The sequence below is a fragment of the Cariama cristata genome, unplaced genomic scaffold (genome assembly GCF_000690535.1).
Source record: "Cariama cristata isolate BGI_N322 unplaced genomic scaffold, ASM69053v1 scaffold9940, whole genome shotgun sequence".
In the NCBI taxonomy this organism is placed as follows: Eukaryota; Metazoa; Chordata; class Aves; order Cariamiformes; family Cariamidae; genus Cariama; species Cariama cristata.
The window spans coordinates 8,184-33,457 of NW_009596364.1; the positions used below are offsets into that span (position 1 = coordinate 8,184).

General features: G+C 40.7%; 1 protein-coding gene across 1 annotated transcript in view; it reads right to left on the bottom strand.

Moving 5' to 3' along the window:
- Positions 1 to 358: 358 nt before the first annotated feature.
- The window catches only part of MME (membrane metallo-endopeptidase), a 45,265-nt gene continuing 20,349 nt past the window's right edge, over positions 359 to 25,274 (bottom strand). Inside the window, exons 10-22 of the mRNA XM_009705701.1 lie at positions 24,169 to 24,305; positions 23,976 to 24,069; positions 20,821 to 20,949; positions 19,771 to 19,869; positions 17,819 to 17,899; positions 16,737 to 16,840; positions 14,182 to 14,240; positions 10,907 to 11,026; positions 10,076 to 10,209; positions 7,800 to 7,865; positions 4,321 to 4,416; positions 3,827 to 3,903; positions 359 to 560 (exon numbers count right to left, since the gene is read on the bottom strand). Coding sequence (XP_009704003.1) covers positions 461 to 560; positions 3,827 to 3,903; positions 4,321 to 4,416; positions 7,800 to 7,865; positions 10,076 to 10,209; positions 10,907 to 11,026; positions 14,182 to 14,240; positions 16,737 to 16,840; positions 17,819 to 17,899; positions 19,771 to 19,869; positions 20,821 to 20,949; positions 23,976 to 24,069; positions 24,169 to 24,305 — 1,296 coding nt within the window. The 3' untranslated portion in view covers positions 359 to 460. The remainder of the gene's footprint in view (positions 561 to 3,826; positions 3,904 to 4,320; positions 4,417 to 7,799; positions 7,866 to 10,075; positions 10,210 to 10,906; positions 11,027 to 14,181; positions 14,241 to 16,736; positions 16,841 to 17,818; positions 17,900 to 19,770; positions 19,870 to 20,820; positions 20,950 to 23,975; positions 24,070 to 24,168; positions 24,306 to 25,274) is intronic.

The window sequence follows — 25,274 nt, forward strand, 5'->3', positions numbered from 1 at the left end:
GTCTGACACTTAGGATATAAACTGTTGTTTCATTATCATGTTACGATGTCTAAAACTCTGTGTTACTTAGGATTTCCTTCCTCTGCTTGATCAGAAATATGCATTCACAGACCAGGGGGAGTTAATGTGTTAGACTTTGACATTTTACAACAAATCCAAAAAGCCACTGGCCAGTGGGGAACAGGATTAGCCACAAGTGAGATGTTACTGTATGCTGCCAAGTGATTTAGATTCTGCAGGGTTCGGTGACAGGAAAAGCAGCCGGTCGGCTGGAGCGGCTCGTTGCTGCGTTGGCGTTAGTCCTTCATTTCAGGTTTTGATGGGTCATTTTTTTGGTTTTGCTTGTTTAGTAAGAATTAGCATATTCCCCTCAGTTTTCTTCCCTCCTCCCCTTCTCAAAATTCGTTCAAAATTCCCCTTTTTCGGGAAAGCTTCTCAAGATGCGAGGTCTACGGTTCCGTCACCAAACTCGGCACTTTTTAGCAGGATCCATGTAGTTTTTCTCGGTGCATGAAAAGGCTTCAGAAAACTCTGGAGAGTTTTGCAATGACCCAATAACCCTTTAAAACAAAACAACATCATCTTGTCATTGTTGCTCGCCTTTGTTTAAAAGAAACAAGAGGACCCACATTTTGCAGCTTCTCTTTTTGCATCACCTCAAAATACTGTGGGAAACGCCCGTATTTCTGAACTCTGACTGTTCCTTCCACTTCACCTCAAGGAGTGGCTGTATTTTCTCTTCTCAGTTTGCATGGCCCCTATTGCAACCCCCCCCAAAACATCGGACCCATCCCTTCTTCATTGCCGGCTCTCGCAAAACTTCCGTTTATTTCACTAGGAAGAGGTTTACTGCTTGTCATTAGTTTTCACTGAGAACTTTTTCAGCTATGTTTTGCTGACAAGTTTCTTGGTAAAGGGAGAACAAGACCCTGGGGTAGAGGACTGCAGTGTAACTTTTCTGGCAACGTTCATTTACATTTTTACACCAATCAAGTTTTAACAGAGATCGTACTGCTGCTCTGGGCAGTTTTCACAAATGCTCCAGTGAATCAGTTTCCTGAAAAAAAAGACTCATACAAAGAACAGCTTTCAAGTGAATATGAGGGCATTCCAGCTAAAGCAGTTTTTATATGTGTAATTGTGAACATATGTGAATGTGTCTGCTAGGAGCTGCTCGTTCCTTCAGGAATGGAAATACAGCATGCACGTGCCTATGCAGGAAAACAGCTTCCACTGTACATGTCAAATATCGATACTGATGCACACTGATTGTGGACCAGGAATTATTTGAAGAACTGTTTCTTCGAGTAACTCTGATTATTCCGTGAATAATCTTAATCATTAGATTCAACAGAACCAGGAGGTCTCCACCGAAGCTGAGGTGAAGTTCAGCAGCTGACATCTGCAACAATTTGTCTGTCTCTACGAGATCAAAAGCGAGACTACTCGCTAACGGGTCTCAGAAGCCAGCGGCAGAACAGGAGATAGCACAGACAGATGATTACGAAAGACGTCGTGCGTTTAGATGGTGTAGTAGTGCTTCATTGCTCTTAAGGACTAGAACTGCTAAAATGGGATTTTACCAGAAACAGAGCAAAAAGTATTTTGGGTGTCGTAAAACTCTATTTACATTTGTTATTAACATACAGATAAAACAGCCGTGGGATAAGAATCCTGCTTCATTTACTAATATCCCCAGAACTACAGGAGTTTGGTACCTAAGCAGGGCTTGACCTGTATCTGTTACTGTACTTGCTACGTTTTAATTTTGCATGTTAACGCTCAGATACAGATTCCCTTTCGTCTGCCTTTGATGATTACCTGATCTAAGGCATCTTTCTGTTAACTTCTTGTTTTTCTAGTGGACAGAAGAGTCTACCTGCCCAGTACTCAGAGCTGTTAGCCCATAAACTAAAACTGTGCTATGCAATTGACAATTTTAATGAAGAGCTGCCTGTCCTACCTATAAGGAGAAATAGCCTGCAGTCAGCGTAGCAGGTGTTCAAACAATCAACAAAAAACCCCACCCCAGCCCCCCAAATAATTTTTAAAAAAGCACATTGGGAGCCATTGTGACATTTTAATAGTATGTCATTAGGCAGTAATTTTGTGGGTATGTCTTGTGTACTGAAATGCTTTCTATTTTAGAGCTCTTGGGGGGGGGCCTCATCCTGAAAATTACTTCACATTCTAAAAATGTTAGTATGGTTTCTCATTAATACTTGTGTAATTCCCTTTCATACTGATGTAAAAACAGCACAATACATGAGGTAATCTATCCAAGATACACACAAATACAATTACACAAAGATGCTGAACTAGTGAACTTCAAAGGACTTGTGACTCATATAAATTAGATACGCAAAGAGGCGGCACGGTTCTCTGCTGCAGAGCCTCATTAGCATTGTGACCAAATTCGGCACAAACTGCCCCCGGGAGAGATGTGCGGAGAGTACAAAGAGCACCCACCGTGAAATGCCAGTCAAGTGGCTATTGACGGAACAGTCACTGCTTTCACTAAATATTTGAGTATGTGGGATAAACAAAATAATTCTTTGGTGAAAAGCCATTGAAAGAAAGATACGGAAATTAATGTACCGAATCGTATCAGGAGAGAAATCAGCTACTCTGTGTGTGAATCCTGGAGATGATGCAGCCTTTCAAAGCTAGCGGATATTGTGATGTCTGCATTACTGTTTGATCTCATGGCTTTGACCAAACAGACTGATTAGAGCAAACCCATTGTTACGCTACTGACGCACAGGTTGCCCTGACTTAAGTCGAAAAGGAAAGATCGTAGTCTGGCCCAAAGACTTCCACCCTGAACAGCCAGGTTTCCTGCACGACTCTACTGAATTGAAGCCCACCTATTCTTGGGAAGGCTGACCGAGTACACGAGGCAGAAAACACCCATTTCTTTAGTGCACCACAGCGTACAGGTTTGTTACCGACTGAGAGGCAGTCATCTTCCACCTAAACCTCACCTCTGTTACTCTTGCAAGAGAGAACAAAGAGCGACCTTGTGTAACACCTGGGGCACAGCGGAGCTCCGGTTCTGGGCTGCAGGCACGACAAGGAATGCTGCTAAGCTAACGGCAAAGGGGGGCCAATCCGTTCTGTTGGAGCAGAAGAATGTCTTTCTAGCTCTAGACAGCAAAGGCGTTTCTCGTTCTAGTGACCGCCAAGGCTAGCGACAGAAGGGCATTTCTCTCTCGTGTCAGGATTACTGTTTAAAAGAAGATGCATTCTTCTCCGTGCTTGGAAGAGTAAAATCCTTGCACTCCAGATTAACTGGAGATTTTACCTGTGACTTTAGTGGAGGACAGAAGGCCATCTGTAGCCTTTTGTCTTTATGAGAACCCTATCAGGAGGTACTGCAGGAGCCAGGGGACTTCCAGAAGAGCGCTGCATTCCCGACACAGTCGCTGGGACTCTGCTGTAACAGTCACGCACGTCTGCTAACAGCCAGGTGACGGTGGTTGTGTCCTCCGATAACGACTGTTCAAAGCTACTCAATAGCGTGGACAGAATTCACTTGTATATCATCTCAAGGGTGAGGACAACTCCCCTGCAGGCTTCTGCTGCCCGTGGAGCTTCCTGGGACGGACTGTGCCTGTTTCTGTCAGCTAGGGCTGGGAGGTCTGGAGGGACAGCCTGTCTGTCTCGTCTCTTCATCATCTTCAGTGTGCTACGCCTGTACATGTGTATGTGCCTACGTCTATCCTGGGGAGTGCAATCTCGCCTTTTGTGTAGAGTTCTTTAAATTCTATAGCTCAAAGCCGTGTTGCACCTAGGAATTGCACTGAAGATTATTATACGTGCTGACCTGAATTTGCCTGGGCTGTGCACGTCAGTTTTGATGGAGTTCACGGCATATTCTGGTCTGTATGTTCCACACCATACCTACGCACGTAACAAAGAAAAGCGTTTGTTAGCCATAAGATTGTCCAAGAAGAGTCCTGCTGTCATTTCATGATGAAATACTTACTGTCATGAGAATAAATTTCACATTAGAACATCGGGGAAAAAAAAATATATATTTTGTTAAAAACAAAAAAGCATACTGTTATCCTCAGACAAAGGCACTTGGGCACAAGAAACTGTCTACCAGACTTACTCATGGCTGAATTAATTTATTTAGGGAAGACAAAAATCACCTAACAAGACTTTATTTTCACTACTTTGTAGCGAACGCTGCTCAGCTTGGCAGCTCTGCCAGCTCTCAGTAAAACTCTGGAAGTCAGCCTGCTCTTTCCGACTTACTGTTAAACTGTAACTTCAAGTGATTTTCAAAGCCTTCAGTCAAGAAGTATAGAATACCTGTGCGAAGTTCAGGAAAAACAGCTGTTTATGGTTCATTTCAAGACCAGGCAGAAGTTTTTCTTTTCCATGCTTTTTCACAAAGTTTTCATAGGCCTGTAGAATGAATTGAGTAGAAATGTTAAAACTTCCAGCCCAGACAGTTAAAATGAAACGATGACAAGGAGGAACATGGATTCTTGGACATAATTCATCATGGACTACCTTGGCCATCCATCTTACCACATGCCACCTTCAAGCAGAAGATGGCAGGGCCATTTCTTAGTACTGTGATACCAGTGGTCGGACTGAGTCAGGACAGTTTTCTTGCTGAGTGGGCCTTACAGTACTGTTTTACACCAAGTTTATTGAAGCTGCCTGAATTATATTGGAATAAATGGCAAGAGAAAGAGGCTTAAAGAAGGCAATTTACTGTAGCAAAAAGATGGCTAATGGAATAATTTCAGTAAGATGGGCACACCCAGATAAGAACATTTTTGCATCATTATGCACCTTTTTCCAGGGGCAGAAATTAAGAATGCAAAGGAGGACTGTTGTGTTCTGAAATAAGTAGCTACAGAGAGTTAGTACTATTCTTTATAATAATTAATGTACTAGATTCCATTCGACTGTTACATATTTACCTAGCAAATCCTTTCACAGGGTTAGTTAATGAGCGCATAAAGCAAGGTGGTTCTGTGTTAAAAGAAGCAGAATGTGTTCTGTAATGGAAATGGCTGTGAGATTCTCTGACATCAGCTGCGGGGCAGGCGTAGTGAGACCTCAGCAAGCGCTGTGCTAAATCAGCCTCCCAACGGTTAGAGGTCAGAGCTGTCCGTGTAAAGATTCACCCGCAGCAGTTCTGTGGGTCAAGCATCGCTGCCAGTTACCCTCAATATGTACCTTGCGTATCAAAGATCGGCGTGGAAAAGCATGCTGCTGTGCTGCTTTCTGAGGCACGGTCCCAAAACGAGCATACCTGGGGTGTCTGGGGTGCTTTGGGGATTCCCTGTGCAGGTATCCCTGGCTAAGTGACTGGGCTGGGCAATGCAGCCTGCCTCTGCTCAAAGAGGCACAAGTGATCTCCAAGACAGTCAAGATGTGATCAGAGGATTCGTTCCGCCCCCGTTTGTTCATCTTTCCCTCTTCCCCTTCTTCTTTCCGTTAGACTTGAGAGATGTGGCGTAAAAAGCTTCAGCTGTGGCAAAAAGTCATTCTCCTCTCTGATTCTACAGAACTCACGTATTTGCTGTCCTGTTTACAGTTTGTTTTCCTCTCAAATGTTTAGCACATACATTTCTTTCATATTTTTTCCCACCTATTGGGTTAGTGTCTGAAATACCACACTTACGGTAAGATATGCTTTTCCTGTATACAATGCAGGGTTCCAGGATCCCATTTTACTAGCTAAAACTAATTCTGCATGGAGAAGACATCAATTTCATCAATTATCTAAGGTTACATCGTGAAAAGTAGATTTTTTTCATTGTGTTTTTTTTTGTTTTTTTTTTTTTTAACTGAATTGCCGAAGACTTTAAAACGTTTCCATAGTAAAACCAGCTGCTTTCATGTTTCTTATGAAGACCATGCGTCAAACACTATGTCGTTAGTATACCATAACTGATAGAAAGATGCGGGCAAATTGGAGGAATGTTCTGACTAAAGTCAGTGCTGAGCTACCGCACGAGTAAAGCCAATCAATCAACTGCACAAGTGCAAGATGAGGAATGAGCGGTTAGCAGGTCTGAAAGGCTCCAGAAGTTTTAGCAGGTAACAAGTTGAACAAAAGCCAACAGTGCCACAGTAGTGCAAAAAAGCCAAGTGTCATACCGGGATGTATAAACCAGAGTGTCTTATTTAAGATACATGAAGTAAACCTACTCTACTTGGCACTGGCCAAGTCTCAGCTGGAGCACTCTGTCCAGTCTGGGGCACTGCACTTCAAGAAAGATGTGGACCGACTGGAGAGAGTCCAGAAGAAAGCAGCAAGAATGAGCAGAGGTCTAGCAAACATGACCTATGAGGAAAGATTGAAAGAATTGGATTTGTTTAGTCTAAAGAAGAGAAGTCTGGGCCTTCAAGTATGTAACAGTCTTCAAATAAATAAAAGGTCGCAGAAAAGAAAGGAGCAGGTTGCTCTCCGTTTGCACTGTTGAAAGCAAAGACACGATGGCACTCGAACTGCAGCAAGGAGGTAGTGGAACTCCTCTTACGGTATGTTTGACTGATAAAGAAATGGTTGATTCTACCTGCTAGGAGGTGAGAGGGGTGGACTAGATGACCTCTCAAGATTCCTTTTGGACCTTTTTTTACTATTTATATGATGACATAATGAATATCTAATTATTTTTTGGTACTACTTCTGACTTCTAATTTTTCTCTGGCTACTCCATTCCTTGCAGAAGAGTATCCTCTTTCATGGGTTTGTACAGGTTTTTTTTTTAAATGCACAAATGTTCCGGTAATTGAAGATCGTATTAATCTAATATGCCACACTGACACCTCTTTTAGGCTTCCAGAGCATTACTTAAGCTGTCATTAATAATTGCATTATGCCCTCAAACATGTCTGTTTCTAGGGAAGGAAGTGGTGCTGATGGCTTTCTTTGCAGAAGCTGTGATGGTAACTTTGTGTGAGTTGGCCCACGCATCCCAGTGGGCACTTTGTTGAGGAATGTCAGCGCTCCAGTTGTCCAGAGTTGAACATTTTGCCATAGAACAAGGTGTTCAGGGAAGGAGAGGAGCGTCATGTTATTAAGGCCTGCAACCATCAGATTTGCAAGTAACAAGAAGAGTTCATAGAGAAGCCGACTGACTTCTCACCTCCCGACGCACACTCACAAAGAGAAGACCTCTGCTGCTTTTCCTTTCAGTCTCAAAGCTGGCCAGTCTGAGGAGTTAAGTGTCTATTTCAGGAAAAGAATGAAAGAAAAGACAAAAAGCATACAAGCTCCCATGCAAGGCTTAGTGCAAGGAGTCCAGATGTCACGTGATGTCTTTGGATACCTGTACAGGGCACCCAAGTCACTTGTACAAGATGATATTCTGAACAGTTTTTTGAAGAGTGAATAATATTTCAGGTAGGCAGAGACTGTTTATGGGTCAGAAGAAAGTCCTTCTGTCCCTCCTTCCTAGCATTAAAAAGCTGGTGCAGACAGATAGCCAGAGGCAGACAACTGCTCAGTATCATCAGTTTAGCTAGGTGAGGGTCCAAGTATGTAATTCATTAACTACACATTCCTTATTCACAAAAGGAAAAAATAAAATAGAGAGAAAGAAGTCAGCTGAAAAAGAGTGCACGAGGAACAGTGCACTGTTGAGATAATTAACAGGATGAAAGAAATAGAACAGCTGGTCAATAGTTTTAAACCATGCCTCAATGACTCAGTAGGTATGGTCCTGTCCCTAACACAAAAAAGTGTTTCTTCTTCAAAGGCTCTGAAATTTATTTTCTTAATCTATGATGATTTCAGCTAAAATAGAAAACCAGATGCTTCTTACCTTATATGCTTGTCTAACACCCCCATTATCAGCAATGTTTTCTCCTAGTGTGTTGATTCCACTCAGCTGTAAAATAGAAAAGTATAGTTTTCTGAAAAGAAGAGCTTATCCAGGACCTGTAATGCCAAACTTTGTGCGTTTTTCACTTTTTAAAGGCAAGAATTCCTTTAAAATCTGAAGTTTTAGCAGAAGATTATGTAAACGTCTCTGAAAAGTCTTTGCCTCCCTTGTCTCGAAGTCCATGTGGATACTATTGTTTTCCCTAATCCTCTTCCTTCCCCTACAGGCAACTTTCTAGGCTCCCGTGTCTCTTTTACCCAGATTTTCTGATGCTTAGTCATTGCTCATTCATTCTCCCTATTTTCTCCATGTCTTCAACTCACAGTTTCTTACTACAGTTCCACTTAGAGGACGTGTGACAGAAACTGTCTGGATAGTCTACAAAACCAGTTAAAATCCAAACTCCAAACAGTTGAAATGATCACTTAACAGACATCAGCAAATCTGCTAGAAAGTAGTTTTCTGTATATTAGGCAAGTTAGGTAGCTCTTTGGTAGCAAGATACATAGAAGATATCTATTTAGCTGGTATAGTATTCGTAAGTCAGTGAAGTATCACTGAAGATGATGAAGCTTTGGCAATGGAGACTCTGTAAGTTTAGTTTTAAAAAATCGTATTTTCAACCTTTAGCCCAAGATACTGGGCTACGATATTCACAGCTGCAAAACCTAGAATCATCATTAGATTGAGTTTAACATGTGAAAAAATGGCAGAAAAATACGTTGCTGGCCTCTCTAGGAGTCCCAACAGTTTAACACACAGATTAGGAAAAACTCTGTGCTGGAAGTTTTGTATTTCCCCTATTCTGTATGACGGAATATATTGTCAGCCTCTAAGAAACCAGTCAGTAGTAGTCGGAGAAGTCACTTCTTGTAAGTGTCTTCTCATTTACCACTTAACTGTAGGAGCTCCCATCCAAGAGAAATTTTGTTCCTTACAGAAAACCAGGGGTGGCACAGTTCAGGGCTGCAGGCGATTACCCAGTGAAGTCCAAAATAAACAAGGTGGATGTTAAAAGTAAGTGGTCTTCCACAATGCAATGCAACCAAGTGCTCCTGTGCTAAGCTGCTTTCCTTTCTTTACCGGGCGGCAGCGATCCAGGGGCTGACACTCACTTGTCACATCACTTGCCGTGTGGGAGATGCAGGACTGTGAACTAAATACTGCGCTGGCGACAGTACTGTCTTGGCTGACAGAATGGCGACAGCTCAGCCAGTAACTGTGGTTGAAATCTATCTGTTGCTTTAAAATACGTGCACTGCCAGCCTGGGACGGTAAAATCCCTATGGCAGCAGGGTGGGAGCACTATGGGGATGATGAGTGTCCCTAGATGCTTAGAGCCGGGTTGTGTACTAGGGACAACGCAGGTGCGTTAGCTGAGCCTTTGGTCACCCCTGAAAGGACCGGCTGTGAAGCGCCCTGTTCCCTGTACAGGGCTGTCTCCTTCCCGTGGCAGTTCTGCAGCTTGCATTTAATAGGAAAAGGACTGCTCTCCTGTTCAGTGTGAGTAAGTACAGTATCTCTGTCCCCTCTTCCTCTGAGTTAATGGAAGGTTGATCTTGTGGGGACAGAGAACAGACCTGGTCCTGCTAACTGTTCTGGGGAAATTAGGAGTTCCAGACGCGGACACTACACGGAATGCCTGATAACTTTGCTGTGCAGAATGCTATAAATGCAGTTGGCATTTAGATGGCCTGCCTCTCCTAAATCTGCATATCATCTTTTCCTTTCCTGTTGTACCCTGATTCTTAGACCTCTTAGCTCTGTACTTCAGATGTTTCTCTGGGGTAAAGAGCAAGAAATTTTTCAGTGAAGGAAAGCAGCAGGCAGGATTCATTTTGATGGCGATATATATTGTTTGTGCGTCAAGCTTTGGGTAAATGAGGAAAATTTCTTTTCTGTTCCTTTGTGGAACTAAAAAAGAGCCTTTGAGCGCCCAGAAAGGGTTCGAGGGCAAAGGCTTCTCGGACTGCCACTCATTCAGAATATGAACCCTGCCTCTTTCAGAACAGTCAGGGTATGTGTGCAGTTTTTACCACTATCTTTATTTTTAAGAATCTCTTTTGCTCTTTTTTTTTTTTTTGGTGTAGGGGCAACAGTGTTGGCCGTAAGCCAAGAGAGCATCTATGTAAATAGGGATTTGCATGTTTAGGACATAAGACTTTGTGCTTCCTTATTAAAAATAACATTGGTAGTTACAAATAAGTATGACATACATGCTGTCCACCTGCTAGGTCCCATGAAAAGTTTCCATACTGGTAAACCATACACTGGGATAGCTCCTTAAAATTGCGTGCTGATTCTTCAGTCCACCAGTCTACAAGGTCTCCATTCTCATTAAAATTTCTGCCTGTAATAATATATTAACAGAATTATGTATACAGGAAAAGAGGGTTTTGATGCAGTAAGAAGGGTAGCAAGTAAGTATAGTCACTCATGCAAAAAAATTGCTGTAATGAGGCAGTCATACAGATGATGCTCTTTTCCTCCCCCCCCCCCCCCAAACGGCTGTATTTTAGTGGAGAAGAAAAACAAACAAATTCAGACTGAATCAGAAGCTGGGATTAAGGCTCTCTTAGGAAGCCTGGTATGGTTCTGACCTGTGACTCAATGCTGGATTGATCATAGTTGGGTCTAGAAATGAATGATGTGGCTGGGCAGCAGGTCTGATAGCCAGACCCTTGAGTTCATGCCTCTGCCAGCCTAGTGACACACGCTGTTCGCAATTATGTGTACTTTACGATGGGTTTTGATGAAGCCTTTGAGAAAAGCAAGCGACCAGCAACTACATTAAAAGTCCTTGAGTGCTGCAGGGCCACATCGTGGGCTGTCGCTGCAGCCTAGCCATTACAGGACTGCCTGTGGGATTCTTTGGATTGCACTTTTGAGAATCATGGTGGGGAACAGTACTGTAAAGCCTCAGAAATCCAGTTTTGGTCTTATATATGGAAACTTCATTTTATCTGCCCTCTGGAACGATTAAGCACTAAAGCATGTAAAACATTCTGTGCATTGTAAATTTTGTAACTAGAAACTCAGTGCCTTACCATTGTCATCAAAACCATGTGTGATTTCATGACCGATGACCATGCCTATGCCACCATAATTCAGAGATTTGGGCTGGGATGCACTGAAGAAAGGGGGCTGCAAAATGCCAGCAGGGAAGACTGCAAAAAAAACCCACAACACAATTAAGGCCCTGCCTCATCATCCTATGGGCGCAGTGTGAACAGACCATTTTTATGGGCTTCAACCAGTCGTGCTGTTCCCTCGGATCTACCAGCAACAGCAAGTGAACTGACACATGGTAATGGCTGTAGGATGGCGGGAACAGATCAGCAGGCCCACTCCCCTCTTCAGACACTTGCAAAATCATGATCAGCTTTTACTTTGTCTTTGTAACTATTTTACTTTGCAGAAAATGAGTTTACTTTTCCAGTTTACAGCACTTAGCGTTCTGGGACTCCTCTAATCATCATTAAATAAACCTCACAACATCATGGAAAGTGGGAGGGTGTTCCCCTAGAAGAATAAATTATTAGATCATTGCCCCCACCGCAAATCAATCTCAGAGAGAGGAATTTATTCTTCCACTAAAAATATCAGCAAGTCCCACTAGAATCAATACAAATAGGCCAAGCTGGCAATGAAGAAAGAAGCAGTTTTCTCCGTGCCTCCTCCGTCTTGCCTGCAAGATGTTAAGGCTGACAATGCTGCAGTCCCGCCGTGCCCAAAACCGTACTCCCTGTCATTCTGACAGTGCAAGCTATTGCAAAGACACGGGCGACGAGTAGGAGAGGTCAGGCTCATATTTACAGACGTCTGCCTAACGGATCACCTGACTCAGTAAAATCTGAAAATCTGGGACTGCAGGACTACTTTTTATCTTCTTCAGTTCTTCAGTGGGGACAGAAATAATGGAAAAGGGAAAAATCCTTTTGGAAAGGTTGGCTTAGGTTGATTTCTTCCATTGTAAAACTGATGCTATTCATTTAAACCTGCACTTGCGGAATCAAGACTTATGTGATCAGGGTGCTAAATGAACTTTATTTTTTTGCACAGAAAACACTGACTGTGAAACTGTTAATACGCTGTATTAAACATACCCTGTGAAAACTGCATCCATTTGGCTTAGTGCAGCTGGGCATGCAGACTGAACAGCAGGGAGTGCTTTTTGCCGTGTAATAAAGTAGGGTACTTGGTCCCCAAGTAGAGGTCCAGGTTACCTCTGGAGCTACTGGAGTGCTGCTGGTCGTGGCAGTCTCGCAGATTAGTGACATTATTTTTGACACTAGTATTTTAAGAGCCCGGCGGAAGAGAGTACCTGACATTTTCCACCTTGATTTAATGGTTTGTTTGCCGAAATAAGTGGGACCCTATTGGAAGCCATTACTAAAGACTGAAAAGAAGTGGTAATTTCATCCCTGGCAGTGAAAATAACGTCTCCAACAAATACTTTCTTTAGAACCCCTCATAAATAAACAAGAAATAATATTGTTTCATTTCTGTGCAGAGCCCTGCAGGACATTTTTTGTTGTTTTTGAGAGACTTGTTTTCAGGAGTTATACGTGGATCACAGTACCTCACTAATGGCTTAGAAAGAAAGGACACTGCCATTTATGAAATGTGGATAGTAACAATATTTACGGAATGGGTATGGCAGAAATATTGTGAGGCATAATTAATGTTGTAAAATGTTTTGTGACTCTTGAAAGACTGAACCACTGTGAAGACAGCTGGTACGGTTCACAAGATGAGAAACCTCAGTGCTTCCACGCACTTCTAATCTAGATTTTTTTTAAAATTTCTTTAAAAGCATTTTAATGCTTTCTCTTCTATTTTAAGTTATTTTTAACCATGGATGGTTTTGGGTAGGCTGCATTATTTATACTCAAAAGCACTACAAAACCTATTTCATTGTACTGAACTTTTCTCCTATTTTTTAACTTTGATTTTTTCCTTGGTTTGATCTACCAGGTTTCCATTTTCATTTTTCCAACACAAAAGAAGCAGAATTAAGTGACACATAAGACAGTGAACTTGAGGTCATCTGGCAGACTTTAAATCTTAAGAACAGCAGTTAAGGATGCCTCAAAATCCCTTAAACTTTTCTTAAGCCATATGTGAAAGAATGTATGTTAGGACTTTGCATTGATGATAGCTAACAGTTAAGACTTGAAATTTAAACGGGACTACTTGAAGTAATACTAGCATAGAGCTTTTATATGCTGTGGTTCATAATTAGATCTTGAAGTGCTACAGATACGAGAGCTGGTGAGAGATTTTCTGAGTAAACTTGGTCTTTTGGGAAATGCGGGCTTCATTGAGCCCCAGATGTTTTGTTCCAATTGTCGTGATTGCTTTTACATAAAGAAGGCGGTGACAGAGCCCTGCAGGATTTCTGTCTGCCTGGGACTCGAAGCAGCTCTGGAACAGTGAGTGTATGCTCCAGAAGCAGTGACGCCATGAGTTTCGGGTCCCGTACAGCATAGGACAAGTTTGCCTAGCACAGCTGATGTGAAGCTGATCTCTGGGGTCTGTCTGCTGAGCACGGGATCTTACAGCTGTGTGTCGCAAAGTGCTGGAAATGAGGAGATAGAAACTGAGAATAAGCTGGGTTTTGCACTAATATTTCAGCATTATTTCATCACCAAATGCACAACATTTGTTGCCTTGATAATATGAGATTTGTTTTAGACTGGTCTCATTCTCTAATTACCCTTACGGAAAGCAAAGCGTACTGCTTCATGAGAACAAGTACGGGGGTCTGCGATTCTGGCCTATCGTGAGATGTTACGGGACTCTGAGCAGTTCAGTCAATGAACTGGTGTATTCATTAACCAGCAGGATGAAATTCAACATCCTTCCCAAAGCCACGCTAAGTAAGCTCGTACAGAGGGATTGTGAAGGGGCTATAAGGAATGGAAGCCCCGTGTACTCTATGGCGGGCAGCTCCGCGACTCCCTGTTAGTCAGCGTTTCCTTCAGGTGGTACTGTACTCCCTGCTCGTCCCTTAAAAAAAAAAAGAAAAAAGGCCGGGGCCACCAAATTTACTTGGTCATTAAACTTCCAGCCACTCCACACTGCTATTGTTTTCATGGCTGAATCCCAAGGCTCTGTCCTTGTTCTGCACAAAGGCAATTCAGAATGTGAGGAGATGAAAACACTGTGAATGAAACCTCTGATTTTGCTGCACTGAGGCCCTTCTGGAATGCCCATAATATTAAGATTGTTTCACTTGTTGATTAAAATACATACATATATATATATAAATAATTTGGCCATTAAATCTGTATCCAGATAATACCTTGGTAAACCTTACCTATCTGATTTCTACTCGCTGAATAAAAAGCATTGACAACAGCAGCTCCACTTATCCACCTAGTAACAACAGAAGAACAAATGTTAGAATTTCAGTTCTTAATGGCAGAGTTAATGATTACTGGAACAAACCTAGAAACTGAATGACAGAATCACGGAATAATTGAGGTTGGCAGGTACTTCTGAAGATTGTCAAGTGCAATGCCCTGGTGTGCTTAGCCTCTCATTGTATGTCAGACACTCCAATTCCTTAATTACTTTAGTAGCCCTTTCTCTTTGTTATCCAAACTGATAAACAACGATATTTAGGTTTTGTTTCTATTTCTGCTCCTACTGCAGCACTGTACAGGCAAAATTTCCCATATAAAGAAACTGAAACACAGAACCTGAGGTTATAATGGTACCTAAACATTTGGGGATAATGGAACTTTTTTTAAGACTGCTTACTTAAAAGGATTTCTGTGTCACCTGTCATTGTCACATACCCAGCTATCTCAAATACCAGTACATTAGGAGTATCAGATTTGAGACTATTACAATTTTTTCCTTAACAGAATTTCTTGAGGAATGAAGATACATGCAGAGATCACCATGAGCCCTTGTGGCAGAGGCACGGCTTGATTCACAGTCCTATGGTTTCATTTAAATAATACCTACTTTCCTTGATGGAGGCTCTCAGCATTACTTTTGGGTCCATCTTGACAGATGGGAAATAATGAGTTTTAACTCTTTTTTTCTAGTTCACGATTTTAATGGCTTTCAGCAGTGATCACCTAATGAAATTCCTAGAATCACAAGCAGGGCTACTCTTTTGATGTGGGTCATTATTGTACACATTTAATAGTATTTCAGAAAAGATGTCAGAGGAAATGAGATAATGGTTCTACAAAACAAAACAGCTGGGCCTTACACGACTGAAGCTGTACTTCCTGGCTCCGTGCTCTCCGAGTGAAATTAATTTCTATGATAAATGATCTACTTGGTAATTGTATTGCATATGCCAATCATAAGCAATGCGAAGTACTCTTAACGGTGGCTCTTGCTTGATTAAGTGAAAATTAATTTGCAGAATAAATGATAACTATCAGAAGATAATCAATTGTGGTTGATACTTCCAGGCTCACTTTAGGTAATCTTTGAATGCAATTAAATTTATGGTAGTTACTCCTAACTAATATACACTTGTGAGAACAAACCAGGAGTTGTGTTAAATCAAGCTGAAGCAATTGAACAAGCCAAGCCCAAACACAGCCTGAAGTTAAAATAGAGCAGAAGTGAGGTGGCTGTGAGGTGGAACATAAATTTTCAGTTAATGATATGTAAATACAGAACAGCAAAAGGAACAGTTGGAACTATTTATCCACAATAATGACTATAGTTCTGAAAAGCTATGACATAGTATTTGGAAAATTCGTAGTGGTCATTCCAGAGGTGTAAAGTGTATACTTCATCTTCTGAAGAGGCGAGAGTTTGGAGATGCAAGATGACTGACCAGAAAGACTCTGAACAGTTGGCCATTTTTGATTTTTTTTTCTTAAAAAGGAAGCCTGGAACAGCACTATGACAATGATAAAGTAACTCAAAATCGAAACACAGAACTGCAGAATAATTTAGGTAAAAAGGACCTTAGAAGTCATATGGCCCCATGTGAAGCTAACTAGATGAGGATGCTTAGAGGCGTCGAGATTTCAGTATCTCCAAGGATGGAAATACAGCGATCTCACAACCTCTCTGGGTCTTGTTTCACCACAGTTTTTCCTAACATCTAGTCAGAATTTGGCGTGTTCCAGCTTGTGTCTCTTCCCACTTGTCCTATCACTGTGCACCTCCAAGAAGAGTCAGGCTTCTCTATATGGCCTCCCGTTAGGCAGCTGAAGACAGCGATAAGACCGCCCCTTAGTCTTGTCTTTTTCAGACTGCACAAAGCTAGTTCTCTTATCCTCTCCTCAACATAAATCCACCTATGCAGCCCTTATTCACATGAACAGGTCTTGCAAAATTAGCACGGGCTATGGTGACCACAGTCATTTTTCTGATTTGGTTCAAATTAACTTCCAAATGGGTCAGAGCTGAGACGGGAAAAGTAGCCAGTACAGCTAGGGAATGTGCCGTGTCAACCTACATTAATACTTTAATTCAGAGCAGGAGTACATTTCTGAAGTAAATTCCTGCTCCTACTCATTTAATCATGCATTCTCTTTTCTTATGCAGTCTCTGAGCAACAGAGACAAAATTCTCGGAGATGAAATTCAACTTTCAGATGAACTTAATTAAAAAGCTGCTCTCCAGGAGTCCACTTAATCCACTCTGGGAGCTAAGGGACCAGACTAGACCTACTCCAGAATACTTAACCTTCTACACCATATCCCAGTTTCTTTGCCCTACTTGCTAAAGTAGGTCCAGCCTTTGAGAAACGAGCAATGCCCTCTTACCTGCCCTCTTCATGGAGGAAAAGGTGCAGAAGGAAAGTCATTAAATCATCACTGATTGCTCTCCGAGTACCTCCTCCTGTGGAAACTGGATGAAAGACTATACACAATATTTTTAAATACTTACTCCTCTTTGTCCACCTTTTCTCTAAGCTTTTTCAACCTTTTCTTCTGGGTAAATACTAAATTTTGAATAATGTTTTCAAAGTATTCTTCTTCCTTGTAGTTCAACTAAAAAGAAAGAGGTAAAAGTACTTAGTGGTGGTGGTACTGATTTGCCATAGAAGACACATGGATCTGGAAAATCTAGTCTTAAGCATGATAAGCTAAGCAACCCATTTTTAAGAGTATTTTCTTGATCTACAATTAGAACTTGGTTTGCAGCACTTTGCTGCATGACAGAGTTGATATTGTAGCTGGATATATGTTAGCGGCTGTATAATTTTTTCCAGAGATCTTTATTCCCTCTTTATATTTTGAGTGGAGTTCAGCATTTGTTGGTTTTGACCCTAACCTCTGGGAGCTGCCTGCTTGAAACCAGTGGCTACCAGCTTGGTAAGCTGCAATTCCACACTAGAAAGAACACATCAATAAGACTCAAATGGTGTTTTAAAAAGGACACTTTGGTTATATGTCTGTATTTTTCAAAATTAAAACTTTGAATTCTACAACATATTCTGCCTGAACATACATGTATACTAAATACATCAATGGAGTTACTCTTACAAGTAACCTACAAGGTAAAAGGATACTGATGTCACATTTTGCAGTGAAAAAGCTCAGATACAGTTTAAATTATATGGGTCGTCCAATGTCATACTTCAGGGAATAATTCCAAACCATGGGTAAAGAGGCACGGTTACTTGCATTATGTGTACTTGCATTCACTTCCACCAGTGTTACATCAATCTGTGGCAGATTTAGAAATACTGGACTGAACACCGTTGGCTCCATGTTTTATTCTAGCATTAATTCCTCTAAAATGTATACATTCCCTGGAAATAACCATCAAATACTTATCACCATCTGTACTGGATCAGCAGTACTACCCTGGCTTTTAATACATCCTTATTTACACCTGTGCAAATGAGCACAAAATTGAGTTATTCTGTGCAGATGCGTATGATTCAGCTTGGCTATGAAGCCAAATTCAAGAATTTTTTCTCTTAAGACCCTTTTCTAATTATACCACCTATTGCAGATACTTACCTCCTGGTACTCGCTGTTCAGCTTATTGTCATCAGTCACGATCTCATCTGGATAACCAATCCTCTCTCTAATTGCTGTTGCCTAGGGAGAAGGTAATTTGGTATCCATAGCAAATCCAGCCATATTTTTAAATCGGTCATAAATTACATGCAATAATAAATGCAACAATAAATGCAACATGGAAGCAACTGCAGAAAACCCAAGATGTTAATTATATATAGGTTTTGTTTGCATTTTGTTATGCATTGAAAGCACTGTAAAGTTTATGGTTAATTATAACAATGGAAAATTCTAGGAAGTATGTTCTGTTCCTTCCTTTGTAAGCAAACTTACAGAAATGTGCACAAGACAGCCAAACATACTTCAACTACGCTTTTGAGTTGAAAGGCTGGTTTAAACAAATAGTAGAAATCCTGAAATATTTGACATACTTTAAAGTATCTAATATAGAAATAATAAGTGCATGTTTTTTAACTTCGGTACATTCTAGGAAAACACATTTACAAATTTCCAGAAATTTACAGTTTGACTCAATTTGGGTCTATATCTGTATTTCTTAACTAGCTCCCCCATCTACATTGGAGTGAAATAATTTATTCACGTGTTCCCAAATTTTGACAATTTGAAGTGCCGAACGAAGTTTTTTAACCCAAACCTCACTCAGTTTCTTTTGATAGCCAAGCATTGATTTGTATGTGATGGCAATGTCAGGAGTAATTAAAAAAAACAAAGAACAGATTATTCTTTAGCAATTCTTTCTACTATTTCCATATAAATATGTCTTCATAAATTCAGCAGTAAAATCACATTATTTATACAAATAGTTTTCTGCTGCAGGCTATTCCCACAAACAAGTGAACTTTATAAGCAACATGCGGAGTGTGTGTGGGTTTCTGATCCTAACTTTTCAGACAGTTTGCATCTCATTTTGTCAAATAAATTGTTCGTAACAGGGGAAGTATTTCATAGTCTTTGCCCACATACTGTCTGTGTCTAATTATAGTACAGAATTTATTTAGGATTTTCAGTTTACTGCCTGACTTACACTGCCATTCCTGATTTGAAGTTACTGTGTGGTTGTAGCCGATCAGTCCGTGTAGCTCTGGAAATAACGCTAGGAATGTACATAAACACCAGTTCATGTAACGGCATCTTTACTGTCTGATCACATCAGAACCAGTATAAGCTCACCAGATGCTGTGACTGTCTTAGCTCTCTGTTGCAATCCTAACTTTTTGAGGACTACAGTGTAGAGGTTTTTTTGACAAAGCAATAATATTTTGGCAGTTATTTTAAATGGTTTTTTCAAAGATTTTCCAACACAAAATTCTGGAGGAAAATGACAGGTCTTGCTGTATAATTAATAAAACCATGATATTTTCCAAGCTTTTCTAAAATTAAATTTTAATAATAAATTATCATTACTATTACTAATTATTACTACATAAATAGTTCTTTCAATTGCTTCACTCCCAATTCAGGGCGCTCTACAACTGATGTCTGTTACTTACTCCAGACTGACATGAACTGTCTTCCCTCAAAAGAGAACCCACTGATGACCTCGAGCCTGTGGTGTGACTTTTAGGTTTTGTCCTGTTGCTCCTAACAGCTGGTCAAACCACGACAAATCGTTCCTTCTCATTTTCAGTATTACTTTCTTTTAGATATTCATTATCTAGTCCCTTAATCGCTGATTTGCCTGGAAGGTCTTAATCTTGTATATAGATTCCTCCCATTTTACACGCTTATGTCCCCAGAGGCCCCTTCCCATGTAATCTGGGTCTGACATAGGAAGTCTGTAAGCTGCTGTGCCTATATAAACACAAATACATGTGGGTCTGTATATATAAAATAGCAATAGATGTTACTGCTCATGTTTTTCAGGAAAAACAATTGAAATACTGATTTTTACAGAAATACACAACATTACCAATATTTAAGGTTTAACTTACTTTCTGTTCTGCTTTCTTTTTGGTTTCTGCATCCATCCAGGTGAGTTCATCTAAGGTTTTTATAAAAACAGCACGTATATCTGCAATCATTTCCTCAACCTTGGAAAAAAACATCAGAATGTTACAAATCCACATAAAATGATCCACTTATTTTTCCACAGTCATAGTTTGTTTGTTACAGACTTGTTCTTCCTGCACTAGCTGCTTGAGTATATGCCACTTACGGGCCACAGGCCAAACCCGGAGCTCAAGTGAAGTAGTATGTTTAGCCTGTCCTGTGGGAGGAAAGGGAATGGGCATGAGCTCACAAGGCAATGCAATTTAGTTATTCAGGTTACAAAAAATCTGACAGGTATCCATCCGTTGGATGTTGTGCATCGGATCAAATTATTGTGTATATGTCAGCCACAAAAAATGGTGTATTTTAAGACGGGATTACAGTAGGAGTGATAGGAGTCAACAAAGGCTTAACTTCAGCTTAATTTTTAGCAATTTTCTGTGTGACTGAAGACAAACAGAAATAACCGATTGTCCCTGCAGCCCGTGTTGGCAGGACGTAACCTAGCGTCAGTCTCCAAGAACAAGCAGTGACTGTTCATTTCAGCAAGTGCTGTTCCCTGGGGGTGCGCATTGGCCTGCGCGTGGTCCATCACGAACGTGCCGGCAGTGCTGTCGGCTCGAGGCTGGCTCACAGAACGTGTGGAGCAGGCAGGGGCCTCTCTGCCTCCAAGTGTCCACACGTAATCTCCGTATTTCACATATTACTTCACGCTGTGGTCATTTGCTTGGAAAGCAGGACAGCTCAAGACGAGTAATGCAGAAGTACTTGGGTGCAAAGGAATGACTCTCCTAGCACATATATGTTCTTGTGACTCCTCCGTGGTACACGGATTGAGAAGCAAATCTGAAGGTTAGGTTTTTTAGAAAGTGACCTGCTATACAGAAAAGGTTAATAAAAAGTGTAATCAAAGCTGCGTAAAGAACTGCATGGAAAGTGACAATTAAGTGATGCTTACAGAGCACATAGGCTAAGTTTGCTAAAAGCTTTACCACATGTTTACTGTCCCCAGCAAATGCTGCCTCTACATATAATCGTCCCACTGCATTCTCCATGTTGCCATTGACATAGTTTGCGCAACGACGCCAAACAGCAGTTTCTGATGTAGTGCCGTAAAGTGCCTGTGAAACATAAACATTAGGTAAAACAGTGACATCTGGGCCCACCTCAGGTGAAGGAGAACGGTGACTGGCTGGCAGACGCGTGTTTCAGAGGAGCCTAGTCAACCTTAAATACGGGAAATACTTAATTCACGTTTGTGTTTACGGCATTTGGGTGGAATCACTCTGTGATGGGAACATTTGTCACAGGGTGAGGTAATACGAGAATTGTAGCAATATTCTTTATCCTTTCAAAACACGAAAGGTAGAGAGAAAACTACTCTAAAAGGGAAGAATGGGAGAGGTTAAAGAGGAATACCCTGACACAAAGCTTTCACTGTTACAGGGATCTGTATTGCAGTTACAGCTCTGACAGGGCCATTGTGATTATGCAGCAAATTAATTTCTGCAGTGGTACAATTGTGTTTTCTACCCAACCAACAGCTTCTGTCAGAGCCTCCCACCTTTGGGAGCTTGCAAAGCAGATGCTCGTTTACTCCATGTGATGTTGCTACAAGGTACGCGAGGATTTTGTCATGATAATGTATAAATACGTGATAAGGCTCAGTGGATAATATAACGGTATGACACCTGAATGCCAGGAATACGGCAGATAGTGTCATTATAGGGCAACTCTCTGAAATCACATTCTATAATGAAGTTTATATTCCATAAAGAAGCAACTACCCATCTCTTCAGAGGTACGGATTAATGACTTTGGGTGTTAAAAGCTCTCTAACTGCTACACCTTGAACTGAATTACTAGGAAAATAATATTTCTTTTCACCCTAAAGCATTAGGGACACAGGAATGGTCTTTTGCAAACGTTACCGGTACAACACAGCACAGAGATGGCTACTGCAGGTCTCCCTGGAGAGCCTGTGATGTTGGAGCTTTTTGTAAGTCACTACTGACAAATAGCTGAATAGACTGGAAAATCTGTCCGTCCTTAATCTATTTCTTTCTTAGATATTCCCTGCTCACAAACAGACCGCATCAGTAGTCATTTGCTTAAATGGCAAAAGCTTATAAAGCAAAAGTAAATACAAACCCTCTCCCCCAGAACTTAAAGCAAAACCAGTAATAAACATTAGCAGTAGTGAGCTTAATTAAAATAACTAATTCAGAATGACTATGCAATGAAGATTCTGGTAGATCACTTCGTGCTGCTCAAGCTTATCCTAGTCAATCATAGTTCACTCGGGCAGAGGGGTACTTGAGACCATGGTGGACTTAGACCAGACCAGCGTTGCCCTTGACAGGAGCCCTGAGTTAGACTCTTTTTAAGTAAGCCTAGTGTCACCAGAGGTGCACAAGAAAAAACAAAGTGGTGCTTTCTACAGCAACAGAAACTTACCTGCTTATTAGTAAAAATAACATGCAATTAAAATGCATTGCTGGGGATTTGTACATGTGCAGTGCTGACGCATCTGAAATGACACCTCCTGATCTCACAGGGCATAAATTCTCAACTACAACATTGTAGGGAATACAGGTTTTTTTCTCTTTAAATAAATCTTGGAAAATAAGAAAGATACTGATGTGTTTCTTCAGTGGGAGTAATTGTATCCTGAGGATACAGTTCCAATAGCTCAAAGTATTAAACTAGTGTCATCGTAGTGCTCTGCATGCTCCCTTACCCCCAAACCTGGGCTTCTTGACAGCAGAGCTGCTGGAAGGGTACAATTTTGAACCAATCTAACAGTGAAAACTGACAATTTGACCGTGACGTGGAGCACCAAACGTAAGTGATCCGGCGTGAGAGCACAGCCCCTCAGTAACACAGAAAGGCCCATCTACACGTGCAATCCGGGAATCATTTGAGATCTTTTCGCCGATTTCTTAAGGAAATGGTTGCAGATCCAATGATCTCTCTGCCAGGACTCTGCTAGGACTTTCTGTAGCAGATTTTAAGCACTCTATATTTAAAACAAATGGAGTTTTGAATTAGTAAGCGACCAATTAGCCACACAACCCAGAAAAAACATGGTACGGGAGATTTATGGAATGCCATAACTATCCTAACATCTGTATTTGAAAGCAAACTTACGAAGACAAATGTAGTTTATTTCCACTGCATTTAGTGTGAGAGGCTCCACCTATACTATATCATATATTATTAATTAGTAGAAAATTTTATGTTTTTTACACATAGACTATGGTAAAATCTTTTTCTCTTGTTCTTTGTAACTCTGACATTTTTCTAAATGAACTTCCTCAGTGAAGTCCTAAGATGTAGTGGGGGATGTCTTTTGTTTATAGAGTGCAAAACATAGTACTCCTTGATGATGCAGACTAAGCAAATATGAAGCTTTATATTAAAATTGTTTCATACTTTGAAGAGTAGGGGAAAAAGCCAAATAATCAATGAATAAGACTGCCCTGTTCAGATACGTAAAACTAACCAAACTGAACGTTCGTTGACTTCCTCCAGTAATTATTATCTTCTTCTGTAACAAGCAGAATCTCCTTAAAAAGCTGCATATGCGTGTTAAAGTATTTCTTATGTCACTAACGTATAACAAAATGGCCTTAACCCTTTTTAATGGAGCTCAGCAAACTTACAAAGGAAAAAAAAAGGACTTCCATCTCCAATCTGTTTGTGAAATTGCTCAGCACATCCTTAAAAGCATTAAAATATCTGCAGGATCAAATGATTGAAAAACAAGATTGGGCCCATAATGTTTGACTTTTTGAATGTATTACTTTGGATGCTGAAGAGTTTGTAACAAGTCCGTCAGAACTATGGACTAATCATTTGCAATTAAACGGGACTGTTCTGTTATCAAAATGGGGATTAAGTTAGATTCAGAAAAACATGGAGACCATGTACCAGAACAGTGATTTTCAAATGCACTCCAGCTATCAAGCATGTATCATATAAATTATGTGTACACTCCAGCAGAAGCTTCAGCAAACTTATCTAGCTTTCGTGCGCAAAATTCAAAATACGTTAAATTTTTATAGACTACAACTACATAGAAAAATTATCTTTTGTGGTTCACAAAAGTCGTCTTTACAACTTAAAGAGAGAATGATTTCTGCACCTTACGAAAAGCATTCCTTGTGTCCTTGTAGTTTCGGCTTAGGCTGTTGACTAGATCCATTACAAATCGCCAGATCATGTAATTTTGAAGGTCTCTGTTTAACAAAACAACAATAATAAGCCGGTAACGTTTTTAGGCTTTTTAAGTTTACTGGAAATAAACCACAAATTACAAAGATACCTAACATACCTACCTGGGAGTATATTTATTAAGAATAGACTTCAGCCTGATAAGGTATTCTGGATCATAAACAATGACATGTTCGGTGTTCTCAACGTTAATTTGTACAGTTGACATTATCTCGTTTATGAATTTTGACCAGTTGAAGACCTGGAAAATCAATATGCATTATTACATGGTTAAATCATAAAGAAACAGCATTTAGCTGTTTTCTCCCGTTTAAATATGTTTACATAACACAAATGCTCTGCTTTTAGTTTTCCTAATAGCTGCACTACTTGTAAATGGAGTCATTATAATGGTAACTCATCGGAGATAATTTATATCCTCTGTACTCTCAAATCCTATTAAAATAGGGTGGTATTTAGCAGAAAGGGTCGAGATGTTGCTTTGATTTCAAACTAACACAATTTAAAAATGTTATAACTCTTTCCTTTCAGCCTGGAAAACCAGAAATGGTATTTTAAGTAAAATTTTCACTTGCCTTTTTGCCATATTTGGCTAAGAACTTTTAAAACAAAGGATGAGTAACCGCCCGATTTTCAGTAGAGTATGTCTCTCTATCTAGGGGGCAATAAGATTCGTGGTATACTCGACAATCCATTCTGAAGCATATGGTAAGGACTTGTTCTGAAGTACACTGAAGTCCGTAAAAGGATTTATTTTAATAGGCTTTAAAAGAGACACACTAAATCCACTATGTATAATGCATTTTCCTCTGCCTGCCGCAGTACTAGGTGCTGGAGAAGCAGCTGATTTGGTAGCAGGTCAGTCTGCAGCATGCTGTGATAGACAAATCTCAGACAAGGTTGGAGTTCTTGTTCTCTGCCTCCGGTCCTAAACCCCATTTTCTTTATGCTGGTATTCACCTTTGCAAGAAGCCCACATAACTTTCACGACCAAGTGCCTATGAAAATGGTTCTCTGTTGTTTTCATTCTGTAGTGTCCATCTAATCTGAACAGAGCATGATTTTAGCGTGTGGGCACTCTCAATGGGAAACTCCTGAGAATAAAAATAATTTCCCTTCGCTAAGTCTTTGGTTAGCAATATCGTGTGCCTCGGGCAGTAGATGGGCCAAAGGGGGGAGGCGGCAGGCTGTGTGCAGCCCCCCCGCTCTT